At 34.7% G+C, this 12,949-nt stretch overlaps 1 protein-coding gene across 1 annotated transcript; it reads right to left on the bottom strand.

The window, feature by feature from the left end:
• Positions 1 to 418: 418 nt before the first annotated feature.
• Positions 419 to 11,467, bottom strand: LOC114379510. The gene is made up of 11 exons (XM_028338190.1): positions 9,486 to 11,467; positions 8,989 to 9,225; positions 8,242 to 8,371; positions 6,399 to 6,551; positions 6,006 to 6,250; positions 5,789 to 5,858; positions 4,730 to 4,936; positions 2,971 to 3,206; positions 2,329 to 2,407; positions 2,114 to 2,251; positions 419 to 1,326 (listed from the first exon to the last, which is right to left on the bottom strand). Exons 1-11 carry the CDS (start codon positions 11,246 to 11,248, stop codon positions 1,132 to 1,134), a joined length of 3,453 nt encoding a protein of 1,150 aa, XP_028193991.1. The 5' UTR covers positions 11,249 to 11,467; the 3' UTR covers positions 419 to 1,131.
• Between the last annotated feature and the right edge of the window lie 1,482 nt (positions 11,468 to 12,949).

Raw genomic sequence — 12,949 nt, 5'->3', positions numbered from 1 at the left:
AATAAGCAAGAAGTAAGACTCACTTAAATTGGTGACTTGCTATAAGTTTCATTATCACACCATTCATTATTTTTTATTAAATTTTATATAAGTAAAACTTTATTTTAATGGTGAGATCCATTCAATTTAAAAAAGGTTTAATTATTTTTTTTATTTTTGTAGTTGTACCAATTTTTTCCTTTAGTCTTTATAGTTTAAAATCTCATTTTGATCCTTTTAGTTACAATTTTTTTAATTGTTATGGTCCTCGTCTCCAGTTGCATAACATAATTTATATCCTAATCTTTTAAAATCATTACAAAACTAGAATAGACAGTTTCTAAAATCACTCTAAATTTGGTAAAAAAATAAAAATAAAAACAACAGCCATGACACTTTAATATATTGCATATTTATGGCTCTAGGCAAAATGCCAATCGTTGGCCGTACGAATGTGGCCTAATACTAGAATTTATTTCATAAACAAAAACTCTGACAGTATTGGTTGGACTTTTGTAGATGAACATTGGTTGGATTACTAACTCGCAAGTGCTAAGTTGAATTTTTATGAACTCTTTCTACACAAGCCCAACTGTGCTTTGGTAATTACAATCTTTGTAGTGGTATAAGTTAATTTCGTCTGTACATCTCAATATCAACGTGTGTCAGTAAAATTTACATATCTAAAAAAACCAGCCCTCACTCAACCAACCATAATGCAAAATTTTCAAGCTTCTTTTTCATGTGCTGGGTTTATCAGCCAAGCTAAAAACACCAACTCCTCGCTCAAAGTCGTGGTCAGCTGTAAATGACAATTATATAGAATGCAAGCATGTTTGTTGTCTTTCTCTTTCCAAGAGAAAAATTCTACCTCCCAAAGTAACTGGAAGCATTGACTAGCCATTGAGCCAAGCTTCTCCAACTGCTATGTCATCATAAGCGGAATTGTGTACCTCTTGGATCTCTTCTAACTCGAAGGATTGAAGCCACGTAACAGCTGGATCAAAATGCAGTACTGAACTTACCATAGTGCGTAAATTCAGAAGGCCAAATGCAGCGGATAACTTAAAAGGCACCATCTAACTAGGCCACATTTAAATACTCAAACAGCAATCCAGATCCTCACGGGATTAACATTCCATGCAGATTTTATTATTTCCTGCTCGATCGGCCAGGTTCATAACCTCGAAAAGACGAATTACCATATGATCTATTAACTTCTCTCCACTGTCTCCTGTTGCTTTGTTCAAATGGGTAATACTGGGCATCCACACTATTTTTACCTATAGGTCCATGGCGTCTCTTTTGGGAATTCCTCATTTCTTCTTCTGCATCATAACGTGCCCGCTGCATAAATGGAATAATAATCAAATGGTTACGCAGCATAATATGCTTAAAGCTTAAGAAATTAAAACGACTTCCCAGAATTATGGTTGTTTTTCTACATTATGGAAGAAAATGCATACTTACTAACACTGCAAGAAGTAGTAAACGTACTAGCACTTAAAATTCCTGCTGCTTTACCAAAGGATTCTTTGGTAAATGTTGAAGCAAAGCAGTTTTTTTTTTCTTTCTAGGTTTGTGAGATTTTCTCATCTATCCTTTGTAAATGGAGAAGCAAAGCAGTCTTTCTTTTTTAATTGTTATTTTTCTAGGCTTGTAAGATTTTGTTATCTATCAGTATCACTGTTATTGATACACATTTATTATTTGGCAATTTTACAGCTTTAGTACATTAAACCAATCACATTAAGAAAAAATATCAAATCAAACTGTTTTTCTATTTTTATCCAGCATCATGTCAGCGTAAACAATTTGGTAATTAAAAAAAATTTGAAGCAATTTGGTATTAGTAACCAAGAAAGGAAACCCATCAAAATTTCCACCTAAGGAAAGGAACTTATCTAATTCCTAGATGCTAGGTATATGTCATTGGTAGCTGTTACTTGCCTTATTTTAAGACAAAGGAACTTCTCATATAACATGTCAAGTGTCAAAAACAAATCCTTATTCCACTAGGTGGGATTGACTACATGGATTAATTGACACAATTCCACAAAAAAACAAACTTTTAGTTAAACTATATAGAGCAAGCCTCTCAGCAACATTTACTGGTTGAAAATATACAAAATACCTTGGCAGGGTCTGACAGCACGGCATATGCCTCCCCAATTATTTTGAAAAGCTGATCAACATCCCCGTGTACTTCTTCAGCAATAACCTTCCATATCCGATCATCTCCATTGTCATTTTTGGTCAAAGACTGGCCAGCCTACAGAATAAGATAAAATGTTAACTGAGTGATTACTGACTAGTATGAGCATCAAACGATGTGCCCAATTAAACAACCTTGTCTGGGTGGTGTCTAAGTGCAGCTTTCCGATAGGCCTTCTTGATTTCAGATATCGAAACAGATGGTTCAACTCCCCTGTCATCATAATGTCAGTTAGCTGATAGCCTTAAATGAATGATAATATTTCCCTACATTAGGAACATAAGTTTAGCTGGCATTATGTTTTCTGTCATACTTGAAACACAACTTACACACAGAATGATGACAATTGTAACAAAAGTTATATATTAGGTACAAATTATTCTACATGAAATTTGACAAATCCATTCTTCTATATACACCTATATTTTGTCAGGATTCAGGAAACACCATTGTTATCTATCTATCCTCATTTAGTTGAAAATCATAAAATGAAATTTATTTATTTTCTGATCCTGGATATTGACAATTGGATCTCTGAAGTTCTTCCATACGAAGAGGGTAGATTTAATCTTCCCTATAAGTCCAAAATTTACCCATTTCATCCCAGTAAATGGAACGATATATCTCACAGCTTTGACTAGAAAAACATGCAAAAGTAGAAGGGATGGTGCCTTTAAGGAAGGTGATTTGGGCTACTAGAAAAAAGGGGTTTATTAATCTATTATCTATTATCAATGATAAGATAAAGAAATGTTGATCATTAGTAAAGAGCTTACAAAATGAGGTACATATCAAGAGGGATCTCCTTTCTGGCTTCCTCTTCCATTTCCAAAAGACGAACACGATTTTGTTTCAAATCATTTGTATAATTAATTGATTTATCAGATATTCCAAGCTGATTGGCATTGTCCTCCACCCCCTTACTGAGAAGAGAGAGAAGCCTCCTAAGATCACTGGCTGCTTGGGCATAATCTCTGATCATCTCAAACAGAGTTGCACGTCTAGAAAGTGCCTGGAAGAGTATGAAAACATTTTTCTCATACTATCATATAAATAATCCTAAATAAACAATTCCTTGAATAGCATGTAATAACAGATATATCTGAAAATGCAAAACACTAATACACGTTACTACTCTATAACAGAACATAACACACATTTAAGGGGTGTTTGGTAGGAGAGAAGTTTTTGGTTTTCCGGAAATTATAGGTTGGGAAACTTAGTTTCTCATGTTTAGTATGCATTTTAAAAAAAGAACATTCCTGAGAAAGGATGTTTTCCGGAAATGTTTTTAATCAGTTTCCCATGAAAACTTTTCCATGGGGGAGGTGAGAATGTTACTTTTCTGATTATAATTTTTCTTATACTAAAGTAAAAATATCATTTTATTCTTTATTAAATTATATAATGTGGTAAATAATTAAAATATTTGGTAAAAATATGCGTAACTTTTTTATTCATAGGAAACTTATCTAAAGATTTTCAATGACAAATCAAAAAAATTTTATTCATTCACAGGAAACATGATTCCTAGAATTCATGATTCCCGGACATGAAAAAACTTCTCTCCTACCAAACGCCCCCTAAGACTATTACTCTCTGACAGAACTAAACACAATAGGAAGCACATTCAGGCTATCTAATAATCTAATTTAATTATACAACTACAACAGAACACATACAGAAGCTCTCCAGATAGGAAATTTGTAATGCAGCTTTTGAATTGCTTCATTTTCTCTTCTGTGGGTTAAACATCCAAAATTATCATTATTGGTGGCCCACTTCAAATAGTTCAGCTTTTGTGTTCATCTTTGGATGTAAAGAATAGGAAACAACAAATAAGTTAAATGCTACAGGTTTTTAACTGTTTAATCCCCATGGGTTATCCAGGAAAAAAGGAGTCTAATTATATTAAATTTTAGATTTATGTTTGGGTTATTGGTTATACTACTGTAGCCTGGGCAGCAATTTTATATTATAAATTTTTGTTTTTGTATCTTTTACTTAATTTTTATTCAAGTTAGTTTAATCCCCATGGGTTATGAATTATGATCCAGGAAAAGAGGAGGTTAATTATATTAAATGTTGGATTTCTATTGGGGTTATTGATTATACTGCTGTAGTCTGGGCAGCAATTTTATATCATAAATTAGTGTTTTTATATCTTTTACTTAATTTTTATTCAAGTTAGTTTAGGTCTTTAGGATGGATAGCATTTGATCTTTCTATGCATTAGGATTAGTTTTCTGTTAGGATTTCTAAGCTATAAAAAAGGGTAAAAATATAATGGCTGCAACAAGGATACCTCAAATTCTTCCTGAATCCTGATAACAAAAGTTTTCTTCTACTTGTCAAAGAGAATAAAGCTCTGTATTGGCTGTGGACCAGATCTTTTCACTACTTAACCCATTCCTTCTCCCTGAATTTCTCATGTGCTATAATTTAACCTAAGTGTTTTTATCCTATATCAGGTTAACCCCATCTGATTCAATTATAACATCGAAAAAAAATGAAGTTATGGTTGAAGAGAGAAACCTTCAAATAATTTCCATCAAGAGCTATAGCTAGACTGCAATCTGCAATAGCATCAGTTATTTGACCTAAAGCTTTATACGCAGCAGCACGATTACAATAACAGACAGCTGCAAATGGACGAGACTCCACATTACATGACAAAGCAGATGTATAGTATTCAACAGCTTCTGCATGCCTTCCAGCCTGAAATGCTGCATTCCCTGCAGTCTACATATGAATAGATTTACACCAATCCTAATCAAAAGCAATTTTCATGTTACAGGAAAAGGACAGAATGAATTAAACTAACAAAAACTTCTTAGAATACAAAACAAAACAAAACAAAAGAAGAGGATGAATTATCAAGATAAAAGGAAATTAGGGAAGTATCAGTGTGTGTGATGGATATTCAGATGGGCTTGCACAAGGTGTAGGTGTACTAGAGTTGTGTCAATTCACATTCAACAGTATATGAACATAAATACGCACACAAGAAGCCTATGGACCTGTCTGTGGCTCTGTGATTTTAAAAAAAAGGCAAAAAATATCAAATAAAACAGTTTTAGTGTTTTCCTCAAAACCTAAAAAAAGCTTTTTAAAAAAATTGATGATGTCATAAAAGCACTTTTTTATCTGAGGCTTATCCAAGTGGACCCTAAACCAACCTAGTGTCTTGGTGAATCCCATTCTATAATATGGAGCAGTTTTTACCCCCTTGAATATATTTCTACAAATAAAAACGAGCATGTGCATAAGGACTGTCACCTAGAGCAACAGCAAGCACATTCAGTAGAACTGCAGAAATAAATGATTGCGGATAAAAATATTTACACTGCTAATCCAAAAATTAATTTTAAAAGTCAGTTGAAAACTCAAAATTTTCAATAAGACTGTATATTAGAAACAAAATAATATACTCAAGTAAAACAGCTAAAATAACAATTAGCTCCCAGGAATCAAGGTAAAAAAAGTAGAGTTACTTTGAAACAGTTGAAATGTTCTAGGAATCAAGTTATTTAACAGACGATAATAATATAAATAATCAACATAAAGATATAATGAAACACAGCATAAGCTAACCTTATGATGCAAGGGCTCACGTATGATGGCAGCAAGAGGTGTGAGTGAATCCAAAACCTTGCTTCCACTCCTGCAGGAACAGAATTTAAGCTGATGATAAAAATTAAAAAGGATCATAGCTGTCAAAGATTCACATTTCACATTGCCCTTTTCATTTCTGTTTACACTTGAGGAGGGGCAGACTAGGGTGAACAAGTCAGTGGTTAGTAATACGTACTTGTTTATGGCAGACACCTTTTCCTCTTGTTGCTCCAGCAAAGAAAGACCCTCTTCAAATTTTCCTAGGTGAATGTATGCTTTAAGCATCATTGAGCATCGCCATATTCTGAAGTAGAAACCTTTTGAGAGTTGTGAATTATCAAGATCCGTGACTTTGCAACCAGCATCCAAAGGACAGGCATTCTTTTCAGCAGAATCAAGGGTCTTGTCACACAGTTGAATCACCTCCTCATATCTACAAAGCTGATGTGGAGCAAAAGTTATCCAACACAGACATAATTGGTATAAATTATTGCACCAAAAATAGACAAATGCTGAATTTTGAGATAGTCATAAATCATAATTTAAGCTTTAGTTAAATTCCAACATATTATAAGAAAGAGGCACTAACCATTAGGAGAGCCTCTGCTTTCATTTCAAGCAATTTTTCAGAGTATGAACTTATTATTAACGCCTCATTAATATGTTCTAATGCTCTCTCTGCATAAGAGGCTGTTCTTCTTTGCAAAAGCTGAGCAGAATGATTGATGACATCTGATACTTTCTGTCATATCCATTAAAAACACTAATCAGTTCAGAAAGTTGGGGGTAGACCTTCACATCAACCCACTCAAAAAATTATAAATTCAAAAACATTAGGATCTTGTTAAGGAAAATGGAGAGGAAATACAAAAAGTAGCAATCCATAAAGCAGCAAAATTTTATTTAACAAAACAATGGCAACATACAATTTCTCTTTACCTATTTATTTCTACACATCACTTATAAAAAAATATTTTAACATTTAAATTCCTTTTGGGTCTCTGCATGAAAAAGTTTGTAAACATGTTCCTTGACAAACAAATATTTTCGAAAACGTCCCTGCCATTTTCTCACATGATAACATTGTTAGAGAAAAGAATCTGACATGGCTAACGAATTTCTGACATGACTTATGATATGAGATAAAGCTTTACACATTTTTGCATTTTAATCCCTATACATAACACATTTTCTCATTTTGGTCCCCATATGAAAAAATCTTTTAAATTAGTCACTACACATAACAAAACATAATGTGAAGGCAAAAATAAGGACAATGCAATAAAACAAAAACAATCCATTACAATTATACATAAAAATTCTGAGCAAGTTTTACCATGGGTTTTGGCCTATATGAAGAAGTACAACTAAAGAGAGACCCTCCACTACTCCCTCCAAGAAAAAAAAAATCAATGGATTTGGCCATCGAAAGTCAGTCTACATTCACTCCTTCTTTCTGATCACCCATAATGAGAAAACCCTTACCCAACTCTCAAACACCATCTTGTCACAATCTCCATAGAGCACCTCAAGCTACAACGACCTTGTTCAAAGTCAGTATACTAGCTTTTGGGTGTGGGTGTGAAAGCCATTAATTTTTCTGTGTGTGTTGGAGAGAGTAGTGAAAGCTCTCTTTTGTTCTACTCCTTCATTTTATTAGCCAAAACTCTTGAAATTTGCTCAGACTTTTGATACCCAATGATTGTATCTTGTTTTTTGTATTGTTGCATTGTGCTTTTTATTTGCCTTCACATTGTGATATGTATAGGGAATAATTTAAAAAGTTTTTTTCATATAGGGACCAAAATGAAAAGATGTGTTATATATATGGAAAGAAATAAAAGTAAATGTGTTAAGTTTTCTCACCCGTTAGAAACCATGTCAGAAATTTGTTAACCGCGTCGGACTTGCTCAAAATGTTATAACATTAGATAATGACAGGGACCATTCAAAAAATATTTTTTTCAAGGGACTCATGTACAAACTACATTTATGTAGCACCCAATTACCCAAATAAAAAAAGGGTTTCGTATAGGGATCAAAAAGCTATTAACCCTCCACAAAATAATTCTAATTATAAAAGCATATAGCAGATACATGTTTCAAGAAATAAGAGTAGACAAATTGCCCAACAAATTATATCATCAGTAAGCCCCAAAATCCAATGTTGAAACAAATATTAAAAACAAAAACTTATACTGAAAATTGATTAAATGTACTTTAAACCCTTGAAAGTTTTCCTGTAGAAGGGCAATGATATAATACAATGACAAACCAGTTCAGTACTTCAGTGTAACAGGCTTCTAATTATAACTCATTGCATGTGTAGCCTGTAGCTAATTAAAAATCATTAACCAAAAGGAAAAGCTAATAATCAAAGCCATCACAGTATATTTAGTTGTCTGCCAAAACCATAATATAAATAATCAAACCTGTGCCTTTTGTAAGCCATCAGAGGCTTCCACAGCAATTTTTCGATCCACACAAACATTAGTTCCTGATTGCAAGCACCTTTTAAAATATTGTGATGCACCTTCAACTTCCCCCAGAGCAAGGTAACAACTTAAAACAAGAATGAAAACAAAAGGACTTAAGGGATACAATCATCTATCTTGATAATTTTAGACTTGAGGCACAAGTATGCATGTTGCTAACCACTTACATATTTCGTGTTATTAATAAAACATATATCCAAATTTTAAATAACAATCAGGCATTAGATGCTAAACCATAAACACTGCCGTTGGGTTTTGAGAAACATCTTCTATTTTCACTTTTGATTACAAAAAAGCTACCTTGATTTAACTTGTTTCCGGTTTTCAATAATTTGTATAGGAATCAATAAAAATAACTTTATATTGTTTTATAAATAGGAAACAAAGTGAAAACAATGACATTTTGTAGTTGAAAGTGAAAACAATATGACATTTTGTAATTAAAAGTGAAAATACAAAATGAAAATAAAAAACATTTTCTGAAACCAAATGACCTGCAATTTCACATTTTCACAGGGGTGTTCTCTCGTTAGATCCATTCTTTTTTACATCAAGAATCATTACTCCCAGCCTCCCACTAGTATTATATATCCTAAGGTTTCATTCATCCTACATGAAACTTAAAATTCATACAACTTAAATCATTGCGCACAAAGGGAGTAAGAAGAAACAATGGAAACTTACTTTGCAGCTCTAAGTTGCACCTTGAGGAAATTTTGATCTATTTCAGCAGCCATCTTACAATCTTCTAGTGCATCTCTCATCCTACCAAGAGACATGTGTGTGGCAGCAAGGTTGCTATAACATAGCAGCAAAGCCCTGAGACAGCTACGAGATGCTTCTTTAGATATACAACTAAGTCCTTGTTTGTAACAATTCTCAGCCGTAGACAGATCCCCCTTTTTATAGGCTTGGTTTCCTCTGATATAGAGCATATTCAGTATTTTGAATAATGGTTGCAATGTTGGTAAGGTACTATGTCAAAATCAAAGGAACCATTTCAAAGTACTTTGCAAAATACATTTGTGTGTTTGCAATAAACATCGGTATATCGTATTTCGATGTACAAATCAGAAGGAATGGTAAAAAGTCAGGCCTTGTATCCAGAATAACAAAAATGCGTGCATTACGTGCAAGTGACTGCAAATATAGAAATGAAACTATAAAAAATATATACTCACCGGAGCCTCCACCGTTCACAGGCTTCCTCAGCCTCCTTTATCTCCTCCTGATTCTCATCAGAATCACTTGTTTTGGGCGGAGGAGAGGATACTTTGGGTTTTAAACTTTGCCCTGGTGTGAAAAGAGATGAAGTCCCAGAAAATGGAGAAAATGCCACTGAAGTTGATGAATAAGGAACCTTTATGTTTGGTGTGTAGTTGTAAGAATCGTGACCAACATTTTTCTTTTTGTGAAGACGTTTTGGGCTACATGATTGAGCTTCAGTCGAAGAAGCAGCAGCAAATGTGAAGCCAGACCCATTTACATTTCTTGAACTCAAAGCACTTTCAAGATGCAACATTCTATCACTATCATGGGCTCCAGTTTCTGCTGATACACCAGTCACATCACTAGTTATGTCCACTTCATCATTGGCAGACTTAAAGCTTTCAGTTTCAACCCCGGAAATTGACTCGTCCTTTGGGTCTTCAACACAACTATTTTCACGCATTTGATCCTCTGAACTTTCCTCCTTTGTGTCTCTGTGTGCAACATCACCCCCATTTATATCCAAGCTCTTTGCCGCGGCAATTAGATCTTCATCAATGGGATCAATAAAAGATGTTGGTTCTGAATCATTAACAATATTGTTGTTATCAACACTAAATGACTCATTGGATGCCAAAGAATCTTCCCTCGATCTTTCATTTTCAGACAGCTTTTCCTGATACGGTGACACATCCATTGGTGAACCCTGTGGTTCGTCCTGGGGAACACTTTCTTTCAAAACAAAACCCTGTCCATGCCACGGCTGGGCCGAGCTATAATGCTTCTGCTTTTCTCTACTTTTATTTATTCTCACTTTACTCCCTTTTTCCTTAAGTTTTCCTTCTTTGCCAATTTTTGGTTGAGGAGTGTTAAACTCAACAAAAGATGAACTTGAAATATCTTGTTTACCAGTAAACACAAATTCCTCCCTCTTGCCAACTCCAGCAGGCTGAAAGAACACAGAAGCAGAAGCCGAAGCCGAAGCAGCAACTTGAGCGCCACCACTTGCAACTCTTGGGTGGATTCCCTCCACAAAAGGATTACACAAGTTCGGTTCAACACAATCCTCCTTCTCCTTAACTAGGTTTAACATCTCCAATTTCCTCAACAAATCTGCTGCTTCCGTTTCACGATTTCGAAACGTTGTCACATTTTCCAAACTAGGTTTAACATCAACTGCACTCTTGTGGACATTACTACCAATAGCGTCATTCACATTCAGATTCTTCAATTGATATATAACTTCGTGTGCTGAGTTCTCAGCAACTGCAGCATTACTACCTCCTCCTTCTTTAATGCTTAATTTCTTCATCAGCTCATTCCGTAGGTCCGATTCGTTCGATTCGTTATCGGTTACAATCTTCAAGTTGTTGATCTGTTCAGAGACCGAGTTTTCATCAACACGTGAAGAAGCATTAGTGGCAAAGGCGAACTCACCTTTGGCGTCGAAACCCTCACCGATTTTGAGATCCCTGAACGGATCGCCGATTAGTGAAGCGAAATCGGTGGTGGCGAATGCGGCATTGGTGGCGGCAGCACCGTGGCGGAATGGATTGAAGGCGGGGGCGTTGTTGGGCTTGCGGACCTTCACGAATCTGGGCCGGGACAGGCCCGAAACGGAAGGGGTACTGAACGTGAAACTTGAGGTCGAGGTCGTCGCGGTTGCGTTTGCGTTTGCGTTCGCGTTCGCGTTTGGATTCGAAAACCTGTTAATATCGTCACTGGCGTTTTCCATGGTTTTGGATTTTCGTTTCAAGAATCCGAATCGAAGGAGAGAGGGTGTTGCTGCCCTACTATTGTGACGGAGCAAGACGCCGGGGACGCGTGGGAATCATCGGAGTTGTGATTGAATCGACTATTCTTCAGGTTTCGGCAATCATTGCAAACCAACGCAACAAAACATGTCTGGTCTAAACGCAAAATTAAATGCAACTAATAATAAGGGATTTTCCTTTTAGTTTTACTTTTTAACATCTAAGAAAAGCGTCTTCTCTAATTCTATTCAATAAAAGTATAAAGCCTTAGTCATAATATATATAATATGACTAATTATGACGATTTTACTCTTAAATTACTTTTTAAATTTTAAATTTTTCTTCTAACTTACATTAACTTCCTATTACTTTTATATTATTAATTTTTTTATTCTATTATTTTTATTAATTACATTTAACTTCTATTATTTCATTATTTTAAAAAATTAGAGAGACATTTTACCCTACTATATATAAAATCTTTGTCGTCTTTATATTAATGTATAGGAAGGGGTTAAGCCCCTACCAAAAAGAATAAAATGAAACCCATGGGAAAAACTAACAATAGCTACATCAACGAACATCTATGTAAAAGCAAAGGAAGGCACCCAATGAAACACAAAAATATCATCTAAGCCTAAGTCATACTTCATGAAACCATCTATCGCTTGGTTGGCTTCTCTAAGGATGTGACTCTAAGAGTTGATGTCTAAAGAGACTACCTTCTCAGGGATAAAAACAAGAAGATGAACACATTCATGCGTCGAGGAACAACTGTTTTGAATAAGGTTAATGACAAACTTTGAATTAGGTTCGATGATGAAATCAACAAATCCCCTGACAGCCACAAAAATGATACCAATTCCAATAGCCCAAAGCTCTACATGATTGATAAAGCAGTTATCAATTATGGCTGAGAAAGCGAAAATGATAACCATAAAAAACAAGGGCAGGAAAGCCGAAATGGCCTAAAGAAGGGAGATATGCTCACGCATGTCAAGAGCAAGCCACAACAAAAATTTTATGCGCCAATTTCTTGCAACCTGGATTCTTGATCCGCTTAAGTTCTTTGAAATACACTCAGACATGTTTCACCAATAATTTTATTAGGTTAAAGTTTACTTTTAGTTTATTATGTTTTAATATATTTAACTTTGAAAGTTTATTTTGATTTTTTAAGTTTTTGAAAGATATTATTGATCCTTTTTATGATTTTCCTTAAAAATATTAGTATTTCATTAACTTTTAAATTTTGAAATAATTAATTAAAATAATCACAACTAAAAATCGTCAATTTTTTATTTTATTTCAAAAAGTATAAATTCTAAAGAAAACCCACATTCCCCTTATTCATCTTTTTCGGGGTGTCTCTTATGTAGTTCTCGCTTACATCTTACATCCTAAGTGGAGTTGGAGTGTCTCCTTTTCTTGGTTGCAAATAATAATCCTTTGAACCACAACCTAAGTTGTCACCAATTATGGAGGATAAGAAAACATCCCTGATGGGAGAAATTGAGCATGAGGACACAACTCTCGAGGAGGACGTGAGCCCTAACACAAGTAAGTGGCAGAATCACGATTGAATGATGGTCCCAGTGGTGGAGATCTACCTGTACCAACAAGGAAGGGTACTATGGCGGTGTTCAAATTGACACTAGAAGGGTGGGAGATATCCTCGAGAA

Source organism: Glycine soja, chromosome 12 (assembly GCF_004193775.1).
Source record: "Glycine soja cultivar W05 chromosome 12, ASM419377v2, whole genome shotgun sequence".
Lineage (NCBI taxonomy): Eukaryota > Viridiplantae > Streptophyta > Magnoliopsida > Fabales > Fabaceae > Glycine > Glycine soja.
Note: the sequence above shows the minus strand (reverse complement) of the source record. Positions and strands in the feature narration are given on the sequence as shown.